A 24,763-nucleotide genomic window follows, 5' to 3' on the forward strand; every position below is an offset into this window, starting at 1 on the left:
GAAGTCGGAGGAGGTGGTAAAGGCATTGGCCTCAGGTTTTCAATCACGCTTAGCTATGGAAATTATGCTTGGGACTGAAGTGTTGCCAACGTTGCACCTCTGTTTATGAAGGAAGGGAAGGATAAACTGGATAACTATAGACCAGTTACTCTAACATCAGCTACAAGCTCTTAGAATTCATAACGTGAGATAAAATTAATAAGCATTTAGAAATGCATGAGTTATTCAAGCATAGCATGGTTTGTTAAAAGCAAGTTGTGTTTGATGAATTTTAAGAGTATTTGGAAAAGTGACCAATTGGATAGATAAAGAGAGTGCAGTGGATGTAGAGTATATGAATTTTCTGAAGGCATCTGATAAGATATCTTCCAAGAGGATTGTTATAACTATTTAGGTGTATGGTATAAGAGGGAATGTAACAGCATGGATAGAAACTTGACAGACAGGAAACAAAGTTGGAGTAAATGGGTGTTGCTCAGGTTGGAGAAGGATTGGAGATGATGTCAGTGATGGGTCCATTTTTTTTTGTTCTATGTATATGATTTGGACTTTGATATAGGGAGGATAATCTTGATATTTGGTGATTACACAAAAGTAGGAGGTTTGGCAAATAGTGAGGACTGTAAAAGACTTCAGGAAGTCATAGACAGGCTAGAAAATGGGTAGACAAGTGACTGATTCAATTTAATGTAGATGAGTGTGAGATACATTTTGGGAGGAAAAACAAGGAATGGGAGTATATCCTCAAAGGAAGGATGTGGAAGCATGTGGATGAACCGAGAGACCATGGGGTTCAAATACATAATTCCCTGGAAGTGTGAATGCCAGTTGATAAAGCCATAAAAAATATCAACAGCATTTTGGGTTTTATAAATAGGGACAAAGAGTATGAGAGTGAATAAGTTCTGATAACTTTATCCAATACATTGGTTAGGCTACATTCAGAGTACTGTGTGCTGTTCAGAATGCCTTATTCTAGAAAGAACACTTAAAGCTGCATCGAGTAGTTTCCTCAGGATGAGGTCAGGGATGGGAAACTATAGTTACAAATAGAGACTTGAAATAATGGGACTATTCCCACTGGAGCAGAGAAGGCTAAGAGGAGATTGAATAGAGCATTTTAAAATTATGAATAGTTTTGATGGTGCGAATAAGGAAAGACTATTTCCCCTAGTTGGGCATGCAACGACAAGGGGCCGTCAATTAATAATTGACAGTAAGTGAGTGGACACAGACCGCTGCATCTTCAAGGGGAAATGGGATAACTCTAAAACAGAGGAAGGTGCAGGACTGTGCGGAGATCCCAGGGCAGTGGGGTTAGTTTTGGATCACTCTAGCAAAGAGACGACGGCACAGGCATGATGGCCAAATGGCTTCCTTCTGCTTTGTAAACACTTGTGATTCTATTACTGACTGCAATAACATGCGAAACCAATGGCCAGGGAAAGCCCAGCTGGTCCATCATGCAAGAGAGCATCATCTAAGAAGAAAAGAAAGACTAGTATTTCTCCAGCACCTTTCACCACCTCTGGACGTCCCAAAGTGCTTCACAGCCAATGAAGTACTTTTTGAAGTGTGGTCACTGTTGTAATGTAGGAAACGTGGCAGCCAATTTGTGCACAGCAAGATCCCACAAACAGCAATGTGATACTGACCGGAGAATCTGTGTTTAGTGGTGCTGGTTGAGGGGTAGCTGTTGGGAGAACTCCCCCTGCTTTTATTTGAAATAGTGGCCGTGGGATATTTTATGTCCACCTAAGAGAGCAGACGGGGCCTTGGTTTAACGTCTCATCCGAAAGACAACACCTCCGACAGTGCAGCACTCCCTTAGTACTGCCCCTCCGACAGTGCAGCACTCCCTTAGTACTGCCCCTCCGACAGTGCAGCACTCCCTCAGTACTACCCCTCCGACAGTGCAGCACTCCCTCAGTACTACCCCTCCGACAGTGCAGCGCTCCCTCAGTACTGCCCCTCCGACAGTGCAGCACTCCCTCAGTACTACCCCTCCGACAGTGCAGCACTCCCTCAGTACTGCCCCTCCGACAGTGCAGCACTCCCTCAGTACTACCCCTCCGACAGTGCAGCACTCCCTCAGTACTACCCCTCCGACAGTGCAGCGCTCCCTCAGTACTACCCCTCCGACAGTGCAGCGCTCCCTCAGTACTGCCCCTCCGACAGTGCAGCGCTCCCTCAGTACTGCCCCTCCGACAGTGCAGCACTCCCTCAGCACTGCCCCTCCGCCAGTGCAGCGCTCCCTCAGTACTGCCCCTCCGACAGTGCAGCACTCCCTCAGTACTGCCCCTCCGACAGTGCAGCACTCCCTCAGTACTGCCCCTCTGACAGTGCAGCGCTCCCTCATTACTACCCCTCCGACAGTGCGGCTCCCTCGGCACTGCCCCTCAGACAGCACGGCCCTCCCTTGGCACTGCCCCTCTGACAGTGCAGCACTCCCTCAGCACTGCCCCTCAGACAGCACGGCGCTCCCTCGGCACTGCCCCTCCGACAGTGCGACACTCCCTCAGTTCTGCCCCTCCGACAGTGCGGCACTCCCTTAGTACTGCCCCTCCGACAGTGCAGCACTCCCTCAGTACTGCCCCTCAGACAGCACGGCGCTCCCTCGGCACTGCCCCTCAGACAGCACGGCCCTCCCTTGGCACTGCACTGGAGCACCGGCCTGGATTTTTGAGCTTACCTGTCTACTGCAGTTCTTAAATGTAAAGCTGCCCTTACAACGGTGCCACCGAGGTATGCGGTGCTGGAGGTGACGGCACTCGAAGGTAAATGCAGCTTTAGCCTTCTGTGTTCTTTCAGCCCTCAGCAAGCTCTATTACATTGTCTAGCAACCTTTTGTCACAAATGATCTGTCCAAAACCATTATAATGCCTTCTATCGGCTAAGTGGAAAGACACCACTTAAAATCATGTTCTTGCTGTGCACACGGCGAAGGGAAAAGTGGATCAAGGCTAGGAACTAGATGGTGGCGTGGTAATAAAAAGAGGAAATCTGAGCTAAATACACAAACCGCTGGAACTGTATAGCAGGTCAGTCCACATCTGTACAGGGAACAGACAGGTTAACGTTTCAGGTGTAAGCCCCTGCTCAGATAGGTTAGAAGGCATAAAGGATAGAACAGGGTACTTCCTAAATGGTGAAAGGTTGAAAACAGTGGAGGTCCAAAGAGACTTGGTGGGGGAGTGCGTACAGGTACATAGATAATTAAAATGTCATGAACAGGTACAGAAAATAATCAAAAAGGCTAATGGAATGCTGGCCTTTATATCTAGGAGGACTAGAATACCAGGGGGTAGAAGTTATGCTACAGCTATACAAAACCCTGGTTAGACCACACCTGGAGCACTGTGAGCAGTTCTGGGCACCACACCTTAGGAAGGATATATTGGCCTTGGAGGGAGTGCAGCGTAGGTTTACCAGAATGATACCCGGACTCCAAGGATTAAGTTACGAGGAGAGATTACACAAACTAGGGTTGTATTCCCTAGAATTTAAAAGGTTAAGGGGTGATCTGATCAAAGTTTTCAAGATATTAAGGGGAACAGATAGGGTAGATAGAGAGAAACTATTTCTGCTGGTTGGGGATTCTTGGACTCGGGGGGCGGGGGGGGGGCGGGTGGGGTGGGTGTAAGGGGTTTTCTCTTGCTAGGTCTCTCTCTCTGGTGAGACCTCTCTCTCTTGCACAGTAATTTACCGAGTGGTTCGACCCACTCACCCCTTAGGCTCTGTACACTGGACTTTGAGGCAGGAACTACAATACAGAGAATACTCTATAGACCAGGTTTAATGAAACGAAGTGAAATTTTATTGCATAAAGGAAAAATTGAATGTAAGCCAAAATAAGGTACATGGGAGGGAAAAACAAATCATAATACAGTACTAACCAATATATCCACAGGCATATTAGACTTTACAAGGTTCACCATGAAATAGGGAAACACACGGAACATTGAGGGACAACAACTCATTGGCCCAGTAATTCCTGTCACAACGCGTGAGTACGGACGGGGTACTCACGCGTGTGCCCGGAGGAATTGCCGGTTTTCAGCATGCACATCGCATGCGCTGAAAACCGGCATTTCCCGTCCTCTGACCCAAGGGGTTAAGAGGCAGAACGTGCGCGACTGCACAGGCAGCGCGTGCGCAGTAAAATTCCTTTTTTTTTTCAGAGTTGCGCGCGTGTAAAGGCCTCCGGTCTTTACGCGTGGAAAAACAAGACGTAAGTATTTAGTTTTTCAGGTAAGTGGGCTTTTAGTACAATGTAGAAATTTTTTTTCCACAGGTTTGTTATTTTTAAAGAATTTACAGGATGGTAAGTTTCGTTTTAGACCCTATTTTAAAAAATTTTATTTTTTTCAAAAAATTGATTAATTGTTTAAAACATTTTTAAAAACTTATTTATAGTTAATATAATCAGTGGGATGTTTTTTAAAATTTTATTTAAAGTTAAAGTAGTGTTTTGGCAGCCCATACTTTTCATGAGTTTGACAGCTCTTACTGTCAAACTCATGAATGAGTTTCCCCTCCCCTGATTGGCTGCAGAGTGCTCACCTGATCCCAGCCGGCACATCGCACTAACTACGCCGCTGGATCAGGTAAGCACAGCGCGCCGACATCTGAACCGGGCCTGTGACAGGAAATGCGAGCAGGCCCGGGCTTCAGATGTTGGCGCGCAGGGTGAGTGCAGATCGGGGGCTTGCACGCGTGGCAAGCTGCCGATCCTAATTTCAGGGCCAATGTTAATTATCCCTTAAAATGCCCACCCCCTAAACCTAGCTAGATTAGATTATGAGGGGCCAGAAACATGCTCACCAGTCCCAGTTAGAAAATAGAGGTTTTGAAGTCTGCGTTTTGGTCCTCTCAGGCGTCCTGTCTCCACGTGGTCAGCAGAACGCAGTGGGCTGCGACACACTCTTTTCTCCCTCAAGGTGATGGACACGGACAGGCTGGATGTTAGCAGGCCTGGACGTCGGCGTGGAGAGAGACCAACTGTTTGACCATTTTCATATAGGCTTCCTCTTGGAGGGTCGCCGTCTTTTCGTCTCGTCAAATGGCCCGGGGTTTGTCGATGATCTCCCGATAGCTACCCCGGGTCTGGGCGCTGACTCGATCTTCCCTCTCGAACCTCTCTCTCTCCAACTTCTCTCTCGAACATCCAACTCAATCATCTCCCGATAGCTACCCCGGGTCTCCAGTTATACTTCTCATCGAGGCCCTTATCTCCCGCCATATCAAGGTTAGTCTTCGTTTAAATTTTGGCGGGCTTGCAGCACAGAGGGGTAGTCATTGTGTTTAAAGTACTTTCGGGATGGCCGGTAACTGCCATCTCTGGTCTGGAATGACCTTGTATTGTCTTTAATGGGTCTTGAAGTTCCCCTTTGAACTTGAGGCTGTTTCCCTTTGTCTGGGTAAACATTTTGATGGCCTTTATCTACAGGCCGATCTGATTGGATCTGCATCCAATCCATATGTATGGGGTTCTGTCTGGTTTCGCATTCTCCGAAATTGCATTCCAGAACTTACTGTGGGCTGAATCCACAAAAGCTGTCTGGGGACTGCAGGAACCATTTTAAAATGTCCCAAAAAGCTGGTCACGGGGTCTGGCGGCCATTTTGTGTGCCCCTTTTTCTGGGCTTCTTTTAAAACAGTCTTTAAAATTAAGGCCTTTTCTGCCAATAGACCCTTATAGGACAATGTTCAATTTTGCAAATCCTACAGTGGCATAGTCTAAAAATTAGAGCCAGACCTTTCAGGAGTGAAATTAGGAAACACTTCGACACACAAAGGGTGGTAGAAGTTTGGAACTCTCTTCCGCAAACGGCAATTGATGCGAGGTCGATTGTTAATTTTAAATCGGAGATTGATAGCTTTCTGTTAACCAAAGGTATTAAGGGATATGGGCCAAAGGTGGGTACATGGAGTTAGGTCGCAGATCAGCCATGATCTCATTGAATGGTGGAGCAGGTTTGAGGGGTTAAATGGCCTCCTCCTGTTCCTAGATGCTGGAGTCGTGTTCCGTGTACTCTGAAAATCAGTCATTTGAATCCTGCAATTTCTTCTCCTAGCGGAATGCAGATGGAAATCTCCTGGAAAGCTAACTGCTGTGTCATCTGCCCGAAGCCTGAAAGTCAGCTAAATCGACTCTGGATTGTCTGACCACACACAGGACGTTTGTTGCATAACTTGCTGGGCTTAGACGGGGGGTCAGGCAATGGATTTAAAGGGAGATTACTGGAATTGCGCAGTTATTGGCATGGGACCTGTAACTGCACCGTGGAATAATGCCAAAAACTGTGCGCTACTACCCACTTCAGCGTAAGCTGTAGTGATTTTAGAAGTGGTTGTACTGCACACCACTTACAAGATTTGTTTCTTGATTAGGGGGGTGGGGGGGTGGAGCTGGCTATATGTGCCCCTTGTAGAATTGAGATTTTTGAAAGTATATTTGGTGCATTTTTCAGCACTTTGGAGTAGCCCAAAAAGTAAAAAACCTTGACTGTTTTCTATGTTGATGGCACTGTATAAGTAGACTTTTTTAAAGTATGGATAAATATTTACTGTGGATATTTCATAGGAGAATCCCCCCCCTCCATTGGTGGCCGTGCCTTCAGCTGCCTGGGCTCTGAGCTCGAGAATTCCCTCCCTAAACCTCTCCGCCTCTCTCCTCCTTTAAAGCACTCCTTAAAACCTCCCTCTTTGACCAAGGGTTTGGTCACCCGTCCTAATGCCTCCTCCTTTGGTTCGGTGTCAGTTTTTGTCTGAACACGTTCCTGTGAAGCATCTCGAGATGTTTTACTGCACTGAAGGCGCTGTATAAATGCAAGTTGTTGTTGTTGAACATGTACTCCACCACAGCGAGATAGTAACCAGTTATAATGGCGAACTGTGTATGTTGTCGTAATCCATTAAGCAAATTATGTACCTGTAGCTAAACTCTTCTTTAAAGTTGTTCTTTGCTTTTCCATTCATTTTCAGACCCCAAAAATTGAATCAGTGAACAGGTGCTTCTCGGCCATTCAGTGAGACAATAAATCAGGCACAAATCCATACAATAGCAAAATACTGCGGATGCTGGAAATCTGAAATAACAGAAAATGCTGGAAATACTCAGCAGTTCTGATGAAGGGTCCCAGACCTGAAACGTTAACTCTGTTTCTCTCTCTACAGATGCTGCCTGGCCTGCTGAGTATTTCTAGCATTTTCTGTTGTAGGCACAAATCCATCTTGTTCTTTTCCTGAAATGTCTATTCGCTCTATTTTAGTTATCTCCAAATCAGTCAAAAAAAAATCCAAATGGCACCTGTAAGGTGCCTGATGGGAACTTTGCCCAACCACCACCAATGCATTGAGAGAAATGAAATAATGTTTTTATAAAATAGCATATGGTATTTGACGTAAGAAAACTACGAGGCACTTGGTCTGAGTGTTAAACAAAGCTTTAATCAACTGTTTAACATGGAGATCTAGTTGTGTCCTTCACTAGTTCCTGTTAAAGAATGTCCTGAGCAAGCTGGGCCCGTGCCCGAGTATTTATACTCTCCCTGGACAGCGCCACCAGCAGGCCGCCCAGTATCATTTCATAAGTCATTTCCACATGAATGACAAGATTCATGTCAGTATTAAACAAACTATTGGGTTAACAGTCACAGGGCTTGATCTTCATCTCATTTTGCAGTCCTGTGCTTTTGGAGCCCACAAGAAAAGAGATGATCTTTTCAGGTTTACAACACTAGACTTCAGTATTTGAGTTGAGTTGAGGCATTGCAGTTCCAAGGTCCAACAACACTGTTCATTAATGTCAACTTGGCTCCAAGTGGGAAAGGAAGGAAGAAATTGCGGCGATCACCAGGCGAGCTTGAAATTGTTTCTTACTTTTGAACTGTTGTTTTGTAGGGAAACATAGCAAAAAATTTCCAAATACTATCCACTTTATTCCTGCAAGGCGTGGTTTCCACCCCTTCCTTCTCCCGCCTCCCCCCCCCCCCCCAGACTCGGCCGTGGCTCAGTGGGTAGCACCCTCACCTCTGAGACAGAACGTTGTGGATTCAAGTCCCACTCCAGAGACTTGAGCACAAAAATCCAGGCTGACACTCCAGTGCAGTGCTGAGGGAGCGCTGCACTGTTGGAGGGGCAGTACTGAGGGAGCGCTGCACTGTTGGAGGGGCAGTACTGAGGGAGCGCTGCATTGTTGGAGGGGCAGTACTGAGGGAGCGCCGCACTGTCGGAGGGGCCGTACTGAGGGAGAGCCGCACTGTCGGAGGGGCAGTACTGAGGGAGCGCTGCACTGTCGGAGGGGCAGTACTGAGGGAGAGCCGCACTGTCGGAGGGTCAGTACTGAGGGAGCACCGCACTGTCGGAGGGGCAGTACTGAGGGAGTGCTGCACTGTCGGAGGGGCAGTACTGAGGGAGTGCCGCACTGTCGGAGGGGCAGTACTGAGGGAGCGCCGCAATGTCGGAGGGGCAGTACTGAGGGAGCGCTGCACTGTCTGAGGGGCAGTACTGAGGGAGCGCCGCACTGTCGGAGGGGCAGTACTGAGGGAGCGCCGCACTGTCGGAGGGGCAGTACTGAGGGAGTGCTGCACTGTCGGAGGGGCAGTACTGAGGGAGCGCTGCACTGTCGGAGGGGCAGTACTGAGGGAGCGCCGCAATGTCGGAGGGGCAGTACTGAGGGAGCGCTGCACTGTCGGAGGGGCAGTACTGAGGGAGCGCCGCAATGTCGGAGGGGCAGTACTGAGGGAGTGCTGCACTGTCGGAGGGGCAGTACTGAGGGAGCGCTGCACTGTCGGAGGGGCAGTACTGAGGGAGTGCTGCACTGTCGGAGGGGCAGTACTGAGGGAGCGCCGCACTGTCGGAGGGGCAGTACTGAGGGAGCGCCGCAATGTCGGAGGGGCAGTACTGAGGGAGCACCGCACTGTCGGAGGGGCAGTACTGAGGGAGCACCGCACTGTCGGAGGGGCAGTACTGAGGGAGCGCCGCACTGTCAGAGGGGCAGTACTGAGGGAGCGCCGCACTGTCAGAGGGGCAGTACTGAGGGAGCGCCGCAATGTCGGAGGGGTAGTACTGAGGGAGCGCCGCACTGTCGGAGGGGCAGTACTGAGGGAGCGCCACACTGTCGGAGGGGCAGTACTGAGGGAGTGCAGCACTGTCGGAGGGGCAGTACTGAGGGAGTGCAGCACTGTCGGAGGTGCCATCTTTCGGATGAGATATTAAACCAAGGCTGCTGTCTGCCCTCTCAGGTGGACATAAAAGATCCCGTGTCCCTATTTTGAAGAAGAGCGGGGGAGTTCTCCCCGGTGTCCTGTGGCCAATATTTAATCCCTAATTAACACCTAAAAACAGTTGATATTTTCATTTATCTCATTGCTGTGTTTGGGATCTTGCTTGTGCAGCATATTGCCTGCCGCATTTCATCCATTACAACAGTGACTACATTCCTGAAAAGTACTTTATTGGCTGTAAAGTGCTTTGGGATATCCCGAGGTGGTGAAAGGCGCTATGTAAGTGCAAGTTCTTTCTTTAACAGTTGGATCCTGATGGCGATGTTTAGCTGCTAAAATGGAGTTGTGTGAAAACTAACTGTTTGGAGCCACTGCTCGAGGTATTCAATGAGGGAGGGCTCTAAATAGGCATGTCTTTAGATCAAAGGGTAAATGCTGAGAGAAGTCTGCAAATCCTGACTCCTGCCTCTGAGGAGTGGCCATGTTAATCAAAGTCAGAAAACCAAGGTTAAAAAACCTTAATCAAGGTCAACCGGCAGGAAATTACTGGCTTTTTGTTTAATTTTGCCACTTTGCATGACCTCTGGTATATGCTAGCTGATCCACTGTGGAGGTGTTCTGGGGTAGTCTGGGTTTAGGAGTGTTATGATCAGTGATTACTGTAAGCTGCACGGGAAGGTCCCGCACAGGCCGCTCACTGGCTTCTGCACTGTAAATACCGTGCAGGCGCGGAAATTTAAAGGGACCGTGCACTAAAAGAAACAGGCCGCGCAGAACAATACGCAGCTTACAGGGAACATTAGTTGTTATTAGTTGCTAGCCTAGCCTGTCTCTTTAATACCACGGTCAGGTGCTCCCTGTGAGCAGGAGATCTAAATCGACACTGAAGGTTGGTAGAGAAGTTTGCAGATTACTAGGTGTTTGCAAATTTCTAGCTCCAGGTCAGTCTGCAAAATTCCCACACTAACACAAACCTGTCATTAACCTCAGCATGAAATAGCTGGCTCGCTTACTTTGTGTACTTTTGACTCTTGTATATATATAGATAGATTGACAAGTGAATTCTGGCGCAGGTGTTGAGGACTAGAGGATAGCAGATGTTCTCCTGATACTTGAAAGAAGAGTGAGCCTGTAAATGAGAGAATAGTTAGCCTAACGTGTAATAGATAGTGCGTTTGAGAGCATTAAGGTATGCTGCCAATCCTAATTTAAAGAGCACAGAGGCCTTAAGGAGGAATTGGCATTGATTTAGAAGTAATAGGTCGTGCCTTGTTGTCTGATTAATGTAATTTGCTTGGATTTTTAGAACATAAGAACATAAGAAATAGGAGCAGGAGTCGGCCAATCGGCCCCTCGAGCCTGCTCCGCCATTCAATAAAATCATGGCTGATCTGATCCTAACCGCCAATCCACTATCACAGAATAAGGCATTTGATAACAGTCCAGATGTGGGACTTCAATTGTAGATTAAGACTTGTGTCATTAATGGGAAATGTGCCACCTGCATTAGCACCTAGGCTGGAAATAGGAAGCAGAAGGTGGTGACAAATGGAAAAAGTAGTCTGGGAGCCCAGGATCTGCAGAGATGTGTTCTGGGCCTCCTGCTGTTCACGTCATTTGGAGAATACTACTTGTGTGACCTTGTCGAATTTGCTGATTGTTCTAAACTAAGTAGCTAGGTGACGCAAGGGAAAGAGATGCCATTCAAATAGATCTGGATTCATTAAATAGAATAAGAACATTGGATGGATTTTAATTTAGGTAAATGTAAATAATGCATAGTGGAAGAGAAACATGAGTACAGCAAAAGGGTGTCCATTAGTAATCAAAAAAGGGAAGGTTTTGGGTTTGAATATTAATCAGTAAAAGACCCTGGTTTGTATTTCACAGACCAGGAGAATGTCATAACTCACAAGTCTTCCTCACCACTGAAATATTCAGATGGGCTGAGAAATGTTAGATGGATTTTAATGTAGATAAGGTATGTGTCAGCCGTCGGTCAGTGGGCAGCACTCTCGCCTCTGAGTCAGAAGGTCGTGAGTTCAAATCCCACTCCAGAGACTCGAGCACAATCCAGGCTGACACTCCAGTGGTGTGCTGAGGGAGTGCCGCACTGTCGGAGGGGCAGTACTGAGGGAGTGCCGCGCTGTCTGAGGGGCAGTGCTGAGGGAGTGCTGCACTGTCGGAGGGGCAGTACTGAGGGAGCGCCGCACTGTCAGAGGGGCAGTACTGAGGGAGCGCCGCACTGTCTGAGGGGCAGTACTGAGGGAGTGCCGCACTGTCTGAGGGGCAATGCTGAGGGAGTGCTGCACTGTCGGAGGGGCAGTACTGAGGGAGCGCCGCACTGTCAGAGGGGCAGTACTGAGGGAGCGCCGCACTGTCGGAGGGGCAGTACTGAGGGAGTGCCGCACTGTCTGAGGGGCAGTGCTGAGGGAGTGCTGCACTGTCGGAGGGGCAGTACTGAGGGAGCGCTGCACTGTCGGAGTGTAGGATTCGCAAAATTGGACTTTATATTAATAAGGGTCAAATGGCAGAAGAGGCCGTGATTTTAAAGACTGTTTTAAAAGAAGCCCAGAAAAAGGGGCATACAAAATGGCCACCATACCATGTGACCAGCTTATTGGGACACTTTAAAATGGCTCCTGCGCAACCTCAGACAGATTTGTGGATTCAACCCACAGCAAGTTCTGGAAGCCGTTTCTGAGAGAACGAAACCAGACCCACAGGTATACATATGGATTAGATGCAGATCCAGTCAAGATCGGCCTGGAGACAGAGGCCATCTAACTGTTGACCCAGACAAAAGGGGACAGTTTCATATTCATGAGAACAGCACCCAGGACTAGATAACGAGATCAGCAGGACATTAAAAACAATGAAGGTCATTCCAGACCAGAGATGGGCCTTTACCGGCCATCGAAAACATTTTAAAATATAATAACTACCCCGCTGTGCTCCCAGCCCGCCAAAAGTTAAACAAAGACTAACCTGATTTTGGGCGGGAGATGGAAGTTTCTGGAAGAAAGGTATATCTGGAAGACTTTTCGGCAGTTGGGGCAAGAGCTTGAATCCGGACACTCAGGAGAAGATCAGCAAACTCCTCTCCACCATCGGAGGAGGAAGAAGAATCAAGCCAACATCAAGAAGGCTGTTTGGAAGCCGGCGTCCCACCCCGGGGAAACACATTGGGAGATCATCGACCATCCCCGGGCCGTTGCCGAAACGAGAGGCCATCGACCCAACTCTGGAGAAGAGACAAAAACGAACTGAAGAAATGATGGGAGCCAGCCCAAGGCTCCTCTGACCGGGGTCGAGCCGACGATCCCCGACCCCGCCGACAGCCAGAACCGCCGGTGTCCAGCCGCCCCGACCCCCACCTCAGGAGAGAGGTGTGGCGCAGCTCGCAGGAGTTCCACGATCCACGAGGAGACGGAGCGCCTGAAGGGATCAAAACACAGACTTGATTTCAAAACCTTGCACTTCCTAGTGGGATTGGTGAGCATGTTTCTGGCCCTTCACAATCCGATCTAGATAGGTTTAATAAGGGGGTGGATTTAAGGGTACAATTAACATGAGTTGTCCCTCGATGTTCCGTGTGTTTCCTTATTTCATGATGATCTTTGTAGAGTATAAGATGCCTGTATTTGCTTTAGTTAGTACTGTGTCGTTATGATGTGTTTGTGTGTTTTTCCCTCCCATGTACTCCCTTATCTGCTTGCATTTGATTTGATATTTTTCCTTATGCAATAAAATTTCATTTTGTTTCATCAAACTTGGTCTACAAGAGTTTTCTCTACATTGTAGTTCCTGCCCCAAAGTCCAGAGTATAGAGTCTAAGGGGCGAGTGGGTCGAACCACTCAAGGTTTTACTGTGCAAGAGAGAGAGGCCTCTAGAGAGAGAAACCTCAGGGAAAGCTCTCAGGAAAACCCCTTACAGAAAATGTCGACCGTGGCAGGACTCTGGCAGCAGGATTGCAATGTAGTAGATCCAAGTTTGAATGGTCGAAATGCAATGGATGAGAGGATAGCGGATTATGTCTTTGGCAAAGTAAATCTCACTAAACAGTGGATTTCCGATCTCTTGCTGGATGGGCGTCCGGTGGACGCAGCCATCAGGTGGACAGAGAGCAAAGAGCATAAGAAGTCAGTGGAGAAGGCAGTGTGGCTGATGTGTTACAAGAAGCAGGTCCAGATCTTGGACCGGGTTGTTGCAGCACAGGCAGCCAGGATCACAACCCAGGCAGCAGAGATAGAGGAAAAGGCCATGGGAGGGGAAAAACTCATCACAGCACTTCACGTGCTGAATCAGGAACGCCAAGTGGTAGCTAGTCAACATCAGGCCAGGATAGAGTACCCGGAGTGCCAGGTTACTGAGGCAAAGATTAATGAAACGAGGATACGGGAGAAAAACGCCCGCCTCGCACAACAGCTAAGAGTGCAGGAGGAGAGAGTAGTGGAGGTTAAGGCGGCTTACAAGCTAGCCCTCGAGTACGGGTTTGAGAGCACAGACCACGGCCCCTGCCAAAAGACCACAGAGGACCTAAGAACGGCTCTGGTAAAGGCAAAAGGCATGGTGTGTCTCATCAGCCCGAAAGCTAGTCACATGGACTTTTTAAAGGAATCAAAACAGCCGATTCCAGCCAAGCTATAGTGAGACTTGGCCGGAAAAGGAGGGGGTAGTGAAAGAGGAGGTAGCCGAGGTGGAGTGTGAGGAAGAACCACTGGTAGCAAAGCCGGGACCGGCACCAATGTGTCCCGCTCGGCACCAGAGGTTCGGTCCCAACGCTGCCGATGGCAGTATCGGACCCCACCAGAACCAGCTCGTGGTGCCCTACGCTGGCCTGCAATTAAGGTCCATGGTGAGCCACCTCGCATGCCTCACAGTAAAGGGAGATCCCTCGCTTCATTTCAGGGAGATAGAGGAAACAGCAGCCATTAATGACTGTGATGATCAGGAACAGGTGAAACTGTTGCTTTTCTCCCTGGATTGCACAATCCTTCAGTGCCTCTCAGAGGGGACGGAAAGGGTATGCGGATCTCAGGGAGGAAGTTTTAGAAGTAATGGGAGTGGATGACGGTAGTCCGTTCGACCATGTGGAAGGGACCGTGCAGCTATCTGGAGAACCCCCACGGGTTTTTGCAGAAAGGCTGTGGCCAGTGTATCGACGCAGCTGTCCGGGCATGCCTGAACGGGTTGCAATGAACGACGAACAGCGGGTTCATTGGCTTCGTTGCTTGGTTACCAACAGTTTGCCACAGATACGGGCCCTAGCCAGATCTTGGTTTGATCCCCAAGGTCCCGGCGTCACGGAGAAGACGGTGCTCCGTCAGCTCAATGTGGCGTACAAGAATTGTAGAGGTCAGGAAACACCTCCCCAGAAGGGAAAGGTGCATGAGGCAAAACCCGCAGCCCCAAGCAAGAAGGAGTGGCGTCAGAAGGGGAATCGCCCTGTCCAAGCCAAGCTCAATTGCTACGGGTGTGGGAAGGATGGACATTGGCGCAAGGACTGTAGAAATCCGTGGAAGGATAGTAAAGGGAGATTTCCCGCAGCCCAAGCCCAAGCCCAAGCCCAGACCGCCGCCCCAGCACCAGCCAAAACCCAAGCCATAGCTCCTGCCCCAGCACAAGGAGCTGGTGCAGTTATGGATCTTATTGCGATTGACTTGATCATAGAGACAATGCGGTCTCTGATGATTTCACAGGGGAAAATAGCCGTCACCACTGGTCTTGTCGCTCCTGAAACCCTGACCACTGTGCCCAAAAGACTAGAGCCGGCGCAGCCCGTTTACTTGTGTGCGCTGCGATATGATATATGGAGGCAAACCCTCGTGGAGATGGAAGTGCAGGAGGTAAAGGGGACCTATTTGTTGGATACGGGGGCATCGTGCACCGTAATCCACACAGATAACCCCACCGCCTCGCCTCTGTCCACCGGGGTTCCATATATTCTGTCGGGCTTCACAGGCAAGGAACAGGCTGGCGCACATTCCATTCCCCTCTCCATTCATTTAGGACCACTCCGCACCAAGTGGAGGTGTATGTTTTGATTTCTTTTTGGGTTCAATAAAGACTCATTTCTGAAAGAGAATGTTGTTTAATCTAAAGTCTTGTTCAAGACTTTCTACAGCTTTTACAGAACACACTATGCTGTGATGCATCTAGAATGAAACTGAAAGTAAAACTCCTCTGGACTGCTTGTCTCTCACATGACCTCTGCTGGTCAGGCACAAGTAATCAAAAACACAGACAAATATGCTGTAAGGCATAAGTAATCAAACACAGACAAATATCATCACTATTTGCTGATATCATTACATCTCCCTTTCTTAAAACAAAAGTATTTTACTTTTAACTAACAACATTTAATGAACTTACATTATCATTATCATGATCAAGGTTTTTTACCCTTGCTTTGTGTGTTCACATGAAATATGTCAATACACTAGAACTTGAAGAAAGAATAAGATAACATTACTTCCTTCTTTAACAATAGTCCTTAAATTTGCTCAATGAGTCTCTCAGGAGGCTTCACGTGTCTTGAGGATTTTCTGATTGATTGTCCTTGAATCTGAGTTGTTGCCTCAGATGATTGGTTCTCAGCTGTGTGATCAGGTTGTTCACCAGTATCAGTCTCTTGACCTGCTGTGGCTGGTCCCATGAGAAGATCTCGACGATTTCTTCTCAGAACAGCACCCTCATCTGTCTGAATGGTGTATGATCTTGGTTGAACTTCACTCAGGACAGTTCCCTTCTGAGTCCATGTGTTTGTTTTGTCTTTCAACCTTACTTGGTCACCAGTGTGGAGTTCAGGTAGGTTTTGTGTTCCTCTGTCATAGTAGTACTTTTGCTTTTCTTTCTGTTGCTCTTTGAACTTCCTCACTTTCTCCCCCTCTTTTGTTTTCAGGAGGTTCTCCGGGATGGGTAGGTTTGACCTTAGCCGACGTCCCATCAGGAGTTGGGCTGGTGACATACCACACTCGAGCGGCGTTGTGCGGTATACAAGCATGCTTTGGTAGAAGTCAGTTTCACTGTCTGTTGCCTTGTACATCAGTCTTTTCACTGTCTGGACCGATTTTTCCACTAATCCATTGGACTGTGGATAGTGAGGACTTGACGTTGTGTGGACAAAGTCCCACTCTTTGGCAAAGTGTCGGAAATTTGCATTGATAAACTGGGGTCCATTGTCTGTGAAGACCTCGCTTGCCACGCCATGTCTGGAGAATATGGCTTTCATACTTCTTATCACAGCTTCTGCAGTGGTGGTGTACAGTCTACAAACCTCTGGATACAGGGAGTAATAGTCTGTGACGACAAGATAGTCCTTCCCTTGACATACGAATAGGTCAGCGCCTACCTTCTGGTAAGGTCTGTCTGGTGCTGGGTGTGGCTTTAGTGGTTCTACCGGATTGCTTGCTCGATATTTCAGGCATATTGTGCAGTTTGACACCTCATTTGTCACATCTTGGTTGATTCGTGGCCAGTACATCACCTCTCGTGCTCTTTTCTTACACTTTTCGATTCCCAGATGTCCTCCATGGATCTTTTTTAGCATCGCTCTTCTCAGACTCTTTGGGATAACTATTTTACTTCCTTTGTAGATGATGTCTTCGACCACTGATAGTTCTGCCCTGCAGTTCCAGTACTCTGCTATATCAGGTGAGCAGTCTTGCTTCATGTTGGGCCATCCATCCAAGATGCTTTTTCTCAGTCGTCTCATTGTTTCATCTTTGTTTGTCTCAGTCTTTATGAGCTCCATTTTTGCATCTGCTATGGGCAGTGCACTTGTGATCATGTCCACGTAGGCGTTCACTTTTTCATCCATTGTGGTGTTTGCGGGCTCACTTGGGTCAACAGCTCTGGACAACGTGTCTGCTGTATACATCAGCTTACCCGGTGTGTACGCAACATTCAGTGTATAGCGTTGCAGCCTGATCATCATTCTTTGTATTCTAAGCGGACAGCTATTCAGTGGCTTTTGGAACAATGCAATCAAGGGCTTATGGTCAGTCTCCACACTGATTGCTTGTCCTGCCACAAACTGGTGAAATCTTTCACAGGCGTATGTGATGCTGAGCAGCTCCTTTTCTATTTGAGCATATCGCGTCTCCGCGTCTGTCATTGAGCGCGATGCATATGCAATAGGTTGCCAGTAGTCATATTGTTGCAGAAGAACGGCACCGAGCCCACTCTGTGATGCATCTGATGATATCTTGATGGGTCTCGCTGGGCCATAAAACCTCAGAACTGGTTCCTCTGTGAGCAGTTTCTTTAGATCGCTCCATGACTTCTCATGCTCATGATTCCATTCCCATTCTATGTTCTTTTCAGTTAGTCTTCTCAGTGGCGCTATTTTTTCTGAGAGGTTGGATATGAATTTACCCATGTAGTTGATCATTCCATTAAACCTCTGCACGTCCTTTTTGCATTGTGGCCTTGGCATATTCTCAATGGCGGACACCTTTCTGGGATCTGGTCTGATGCCCTCACTGCTAAGGATATCTCCCTCGAATGTCAGTTCTGTCACCCCGAGCTGGCATTTCTCTCTATTCAGCTTCAGGTTTGTTTTCCTTGTTGCTTCCAGCACTTTTTTCAGTCTCTCGTCATGCTCAGTTCTCGTGGTTCCCCATACTATGATGTCATCCATTGATGTATCAACTCCCTCCAGGTGCTCATAGATCATATGGATAGTCTTGTGATACACTTCAGGAGCTGAGGCAATGCCAAATGGTAACCTTAGGAATCTGTACCTGCCAAATGGAGTGTTGAACGTGCACAGTCTTGAACTTGCTTCGTCCAGCTTCATCTGCCAAAATCCTGAGGATGCATCTAACTTGCTGAAATATTTTGCATTTGCAAACTGTGCCATGATTTCCTCACGTGTAGGAAGCTTGAAGTGCTCTCTCTTTATTGCTCTGTTTAGATCTCTTGGATCCAGGCATATTCTGAGCTTTCCATTCTTTTTGTCCACTACGACGAGGGAACTCACCCACTCTGTTGGCTCATCTATCTTCTGAACCACGTTCAGGCTTTCCATCCTGTCCAACTCTGCCTTTTGAAGAGCAAACGGAACTTTTCTGCATGGATGTATGACCGGTGTCATACTTTTATCTACTCTGATCGTGTGTTCTCCTGGAATGCAGCCTAGACCCTTAAATAGGTCTTTGTACTCTTTCATGAGTTCATCATAGACTGTCTCTCCTTCGCTTTCCACAACGAGGACTCTCTTTACCAGGTTCAGTCTCTCACAGGCTTTTAACCCTAGTATGGCTTGCACATCCTGTGGCACCACGATTAATGCTAGCGTGTGCTCTCTGTCCTTGTGTGTTACTTTGACAATGCATTTTCCTTTCACTGGTATATCAGTACCTGAGTATCCGGTCACTTTCACTTGTATTCCATGTAACTTTGGTCTGGGTCTAATTCTCTTAAAATCGGTCTCTGATATCACATTAACTTGTGCTCCAGTATCCAATTTAAATGGAATGTGTATGTCATTCACTTTTAGTGTCAACATCCAGTCTCTTTCTTTTTTGTTTTCAGACACAACATCTACATTGAATTCCTCTATCTCGCTTTCATCTACTGTATGGACCTTGCTTTGTTGCGCTTGGTTCTTACAGCAACGGGCATAATGGTTGTTTTTGTTGTATCTATTGCATGTTTTACCATATGCTGGACACTTTCTTGGTGGATGCTGTGTATCGCATCGACTACATGACTTTCGATTGTCTCTTTCATTTTCGTTTGCTGGCCACGTCTCTTTTTTCACATTGGCGCTCTTTTTGTTAAACGGTTTGTATCCGTTCTTTCTCACTGCATCCACGGTGCAGCTACTGTCACTGAACAGCTCCTTTGCCTGCAACTTCACAGTCTCTGTAGCCCTACACAATGCTATGGCTTTTCCCAGGTCTAGATCTTGCTCTCTTAGCAGCCTTTCCCTTAGACCATGATCTGGAATACCACACACCAGTCTGTCTTTTATCAGCGAGTCTGTGAGTCCCCCAAATTCACACGATTTGCTCCGGTTTCTCAGTTCAGTCACATACTGATCAATAGTCTTGCCGATTTTCTGTACACATGTGAAAAATTTGTGCCTCTCAAAGGTCACGTTGCGTTTAGGTATGCAGTAGGCCTCAAACTGTTCCATTATTTTATTGAGCTTCATTTTGTCTCCATCAACATCAAATGTGAAGTTATTATACACCTCGAGCGCTTCATCACCCACGACATGTAAAAACAGTGACGATTTCTTTTTATTACTTTTATCGTCAGCTCCGATTGCTGATAAATACAACCCTACACGTTGTTTGAATCTCCTCTAATTTTCAGCCACATTACCTGTCAATTGAAGCGTCGCCGGTGGGTGTAAACCTTCCATTCTTTCACTTCGTTAGCTATTCTCTAATGGTAAGCAACGATGTTCTCTTCTGGCTTGCTAATATGCGGAGAGCTGATTTCGCTTACTTGCCACAACTGCTTTCACTGTCCCATCGAGTTACTAACTTCAGATTTTTTCTCTTTCAGCCACTTCTGACATCATGTTTTGATTTCTTTTTGGGTTCAATAAAGACTCATTTCTGAAAGAGAATGTTGTTTAATCTAAAGTCTTCAAGACTTTCTACAGCTTTTACAGAACACACTATGCTGTGATGCATCTAGAATGAAACTGAAAGTAAAACTCCTCTGGACTGCTTGTCTCTCACATGACCTCTGCTGGTCAGGCACAAGTAATCAAAAACACAGACAAATATGCTGTAAGGCATAAGTAATCAAACACAGACAAATATCATCACTATTTGCTGATATCATTACAGTGTACACTGATGAAGTGGGAGGTGGAGAATGGGAAAGGGATTCTCGGGTCCGATTTCTTGGTCGAACACGGGATCCTCGTGGACCTAAGAAACCATTGTCTTTGGGGAGCGGGTAAGGGTGAGCCGGGCAAGGTAGTCATAGAAACATAGAAGATAGGAGCAGGAGTAGGCCATTCGGCCCTTCGAGCCTGCTCCGCCATTCAATGAGATCATGGCTGATCATTCAAATTCAGTACCCTGTCCCTGCCTTCACCCCATATCCCTTGATCCCTTTAGCATCAAGAAATATATCCAACTCTTTCTTGAATATATTTAATGAACTGGCCTCCACCGCCCTCTGTGGCAGAGAGTTCCACAGGTTCACCACTCTCTGGGTGAAGAAATTCCTCCTCATTTCAGTCCTAAATGTCCTACCCCTTATCCTTAGACTATGACCCCTGGTTCTGGACTCCCCGACCATCGGGAACATCCTTCCAGCATCTAGTCTGTCCAGGCCTGACAGAATTTTATAGGTTTCGATGAGATCCCCTCTCAATCTTCTAAACTCCAGTGAGTATAAGCCCAATCGACACAATCCTCATACGTCGTTCCTGCCATCCCAGGTATCAGCCTGGTGAATCTTCGCTGCACTCCCTCCATGGCAAGAACGTCCTTCCTCAGATAAGGCGACCAAAACTGCACACAATACTCAAGGTGCGGTCTCACTAAGGCCCTGTACAACTGTAGCAAGACATCCTTGTTCCTGTACTCGAACCCTCTTGCTACGAAGGCCAACATACCATTTGCCTTCTTAACCACCTGCTGCACCTGCATGCTTACCTTCAGCGACTGGTGCACAAGAACACCCAGGTCTCTTTGCACTTCCCTTTCTCCCAATCTATTGCCATTCAAATAATAATCTGCCTTCCTGTTTTTGCCACCAAAGTCGTCATCCCAGGGGAAGGAGAAGGAGGGACCCTGTGCACCGTGAAGCCAAAAGAGGGCTACGACCTCGAGCTCATGGTCACGGGTGTCTCACAAGATTTGCAGGCATTCGTGTGCGACCACCTGACGACGTTTGCCACTCACAAGCACGATTGCGGGAGGGTCACCGGGTTTGAGGTCAGTGTAGACGGGGACCCCATGGCCTGACCCCAAAAACAGTACAACTTCCCCCGGGAAGCAGAGCCCGACATGGAGACAGCAATATCTTCACTCGTGCAGCAGGGCGTGTTGAGACCAATCGTCACCCACGTGAACTCTCCGTTATGGCCGGTGAGGAAGCCGGACGATTCCTGGAGAGCCACGGTGGACTACAGAGTCCTCAATAGCAACATCCCAGCCTGCGCGCCGACAGTAGCAGCAGTTGCCGACCTGATAGGAAGTATTCCAGTCTCCGCGACCACGTTCACGGTGCTGGATATTTCCAATGGGTTTTGGTCCATCCCTTTACGGAGGGAGGATCAGTACAAGTTTGCCTTTACGTTTAAAGGGCAACAGTACACCTGGAACTGCTTGCCACAGGGTTTCCACAACAGCCCCAGCATTTTCCATCAATGCCTGGCAGGGAGTTTAAAAGAGTTCAGCCAGCCCAATCAGCTAGTGCAGTATGTGGACGACCTGCTCCTGTTCACAGACTCAAGAGAGGAGCATGGCCCACTATTGGCCGAGTTATTGGAGCTGTTAGGAAGAAAGGGTTTCAAAGTAAACCCAAAGAAGGCACGGATCGGCCAGCCGGAAGTGAAATTCCTGGGTCTAACCATCCGCGCCGGTGAGAGAGCCATAGATAAGGCCAGGCGGGAATCGGTGCAAAATCTACCGATCCCCAACACCGTAACGGGTGTGAGGTCCTTTCTGGGACTGACCGGGTACTGCAGAGACTTTATTGAGGACTATGCAGCCACAGCAGCCCCGCTGCTCCGACTCCTACACAAGGGAGTGGAGTGGTCCTGGGATGAGGGTTGCCAGGCAGCATTTGAGAAACTCGAGAGACTTGCAGACCGCGCCAGCCCTGGGGGCCATAGATGGGGGAGAGGAGTTTTTCCTGGAGGTAGCGGCTAGCGGGGATAGCTTGACCGCTGTACTGCTTCAAGAGCGACACGACAAGCTGAGGCCAGTGGTCTATTCCTCTAGGGTGCTCACTGATGTGGAAAGGAGCTTTTCCAATTGCGAGCGGCATCTCCTCGCCACGCATTGGGCTGTGAAAAGATCTCTGATCTTCACAGGCACCTCTCCCATCTCTCTCCTCACCCATCACACACCTACCCGAATGCTTCTGGATGGAAGGATTAAGGATGGGACAGTAAGCAGTGCACGCATTGCACGCTGGACCCTCCTCCTTTCACAGATGGAGCTGAAGGTGAAGGGTCTCTGCGAGCCCAAGCTCGCGGCCAACATGGTATATCCCGGAACAGCCCATCGATGTTCCGTAGAAGGGGTATGGGAGGTGGACGTAGGTTTACGGGCCGGGATACATCCCATGGGCCGCGAGATCTACGTGGACGGTTCCAGCATGGTATCCGCTGGCGAGCGTCTCACGGGGTGTGGAGTTTATGACCCCACGGCAAACATTGCCCTGGCGATTAAGCTCCCCAGCACCATGAGCGCCCAGCGGGCTGAACTGGCCGTGGTAGTGTACGTCGTTACACACCCCGAGATCTTCCCCACCCCATACACGATTTGCTCGGACAGCATGTTCACATGCAACTCATGTACGGAGTACCTAGCCATCTGGTCCCGCCGCGGATATACCTCTGCGGACGGGCGACCCTTAACCGTGAAGCCCCTGTTAGAAAAGATCTTAGCTGCGGTGGGAGAGAAAGGGGAAGTCTTTATCCACAAGGTAAAGGCCCATTCCTCCACGGAACCCCGCGGCGAGGGTAATCAGCGAGCGGATATGCTAGCCAGGGAGGGTGCCCGCACCGGTACCTTTTGGGATCCCTATGGGTCCAAACCCGTGGCAGTGATCCGAGGCAGGGATGGGACTCAGGGTACCACAGGGGTAACACTGCCCCCAGACCTCAAGACCATCCAAACCCTAGATCCCGCCCTAAAAACAGTCCTCAAGGCCATCACTGAGGGCAAGGAAGTAGAGAGTCCATACGGTACAGCAGCCCTCCCCATCAAGGAAGGCATGCTGTTCCGAGAGGACCAGTGGGTTGTGCCACAGCAGCACCGGAGGGAATTCCTTCAACTGGCCCACGAGGGTCCAGGAGCAGGACACCCCGGGCCTGAGGTCACCTGGCAACGGGTAGAACAGGCAGGATGGTGGCCGGGACTTCGGGACGATGTCCGCGAGTTCTCTGCTAATTGTCTTGTGTGCGCTGCAAACAACCAAGACCCCCAGAAAAGGAAGGTGTCCATGGGGCACACCAGGAGAGTAGAGGGACCATGGCAGTTGATACAGGTCAACTACATCGGGCCCCTGCCCACCGCCCAGGGAGGCTATAAGTACTGCCTTGTCCTGGTGGATGTGTTCACCAAGTGGGTGGAAGCCTTCCCATGCCGAACAGCCACGGCACTTAGTACTGCCAGGATCTTGGTCCAGGAGGTGTTCTCGCGGTGGGGACTACCACGATTTGTGGAGTCTGACCGAGGGGCTCATTTCACTGGCCAAGTGATGCAGGACACCCTCATGCTCTTAGGCATTGAAGGGAAGTGGCACGTGGCCCACAACCCGCAGTCATCTGGGATTGTGGAACGCATGAACTGCACCTTAAAGGAAAAGCTGAAGAAGGAGATGAGGGACTCGCCCCAGAAATGGGCGGAGGCCTTGCCTCTAGTCCTCATGGGGATCCGGGCTAGCCAGTCTAAAAGTACGGGGTACTCCCCGCACGAATTAATGACTGGGAGAGTCATGCGAACCCCCACTCATGTACTAGCCCCGGTGCTCACTGAGGGTCAGCTCCGAGAGGTAAACCGGGACAAGTTTGCCCGGACCCTCTTTGAGCGCCTGAAACAGATCTGTGGGCAAGCGGCTGGGAACATGGGGAGGCAGCATCAGGGCAACCGATTGCTGCTTGAACCCCGAAAGGCAATCGAGTGGGAAGTCGGAGATCAGGTCATGGTGAGAAACTATGCCCGAGTAGGGAGTTTAGAACCACTGTACATGGGGCCCTACAGCATTGTAGACAAGGCCAGCCCCATGGTATATGCAGTGAAGTTGCCCCGGCACACTAAATGGTTTCACATCAATCAGTGCAAACTGTTTAAACCGGGTGCAAGAGCATCAGCAACCGAAGCCAGGTCTGAGGGTAAAGATCCTCAGCCTGAGGCGCGCGATGAGCCACAGACCACACAAGCTGGCGTTGTAGCCTGCTTGGAAGGAGAAGCTGTCCCGCCCACCTGGGGGGAGGTTTCCCCTATGGCCTGGGACTCGGACGAGGAGGGGCCCGAACAACAAGGTCCCGCCCTCGACACGATTCTGGAGGAGGTGGAGTCGGAGGACGTAGGTCCCGCCCTCGACTCAAGCGTGGGGGAGGTAGAAATTGGGGGCAGAGATTCTCCACCTGTAGGGACAGGTGAGGAGGAGCCGTCTGCCACAGGCCCAATTCCCGAAGGGGCGGAGCCTGAGGGGAGGGAGCCGAAGCCCACAGTCGTGGAAGAGCCACGGGCTGTGAGAGCTAAAGTCCCACCCGAAGGTCCACTCGCCAAGGGAGCCTGCCCAAATCCCAAAGGGGCGGAGCCTGAGGGAAGGGAGCCGAAGCCCACAGTCGTGGAACAGCCACGGACTGTGAGAG

General features: G+C 49.0%; 1 protein-coding gene across 1 annotated transcript in view; it reads left to right on the top strand.

The window, feature by feature from the left end:
• The first annotated feature begins 22,623 nt into the window (after positions 1 to 22,623).
• The window catches only part of LOC147102984 (ran GTPase-activating protein 1-like), a 734,758-nt gene continuing 732,618 nt past the window's right edge, over positions 22,624 to 24,763 (top strand). Inside the window, exon 1 of the mRNA XM_085964117.1 lies at positions 22,624 to 22,658. Coding sequence (XP_085820243.1) covers positions 22,624 to 22,658 — 35 coding nt within the window. The remainder of the gene's footprint in view (positions 22,659 to 24,763) is intronic.

The sequence above is a fragment of the Somniosus microcephalus genome, chromosome 21 (assembly GCF_052327205.1).
Source record: "Somniosus microcephalus isolate GS21.2 chromosome 21, FLI_Smic_1.0, whole genome shotgun sequence".
NCBI lineage: Eukaryota > Metazoa > Chordata > Chondrichthyes > Squaliformes > Somniosidae > Somniosus > Somniosus microcephalus.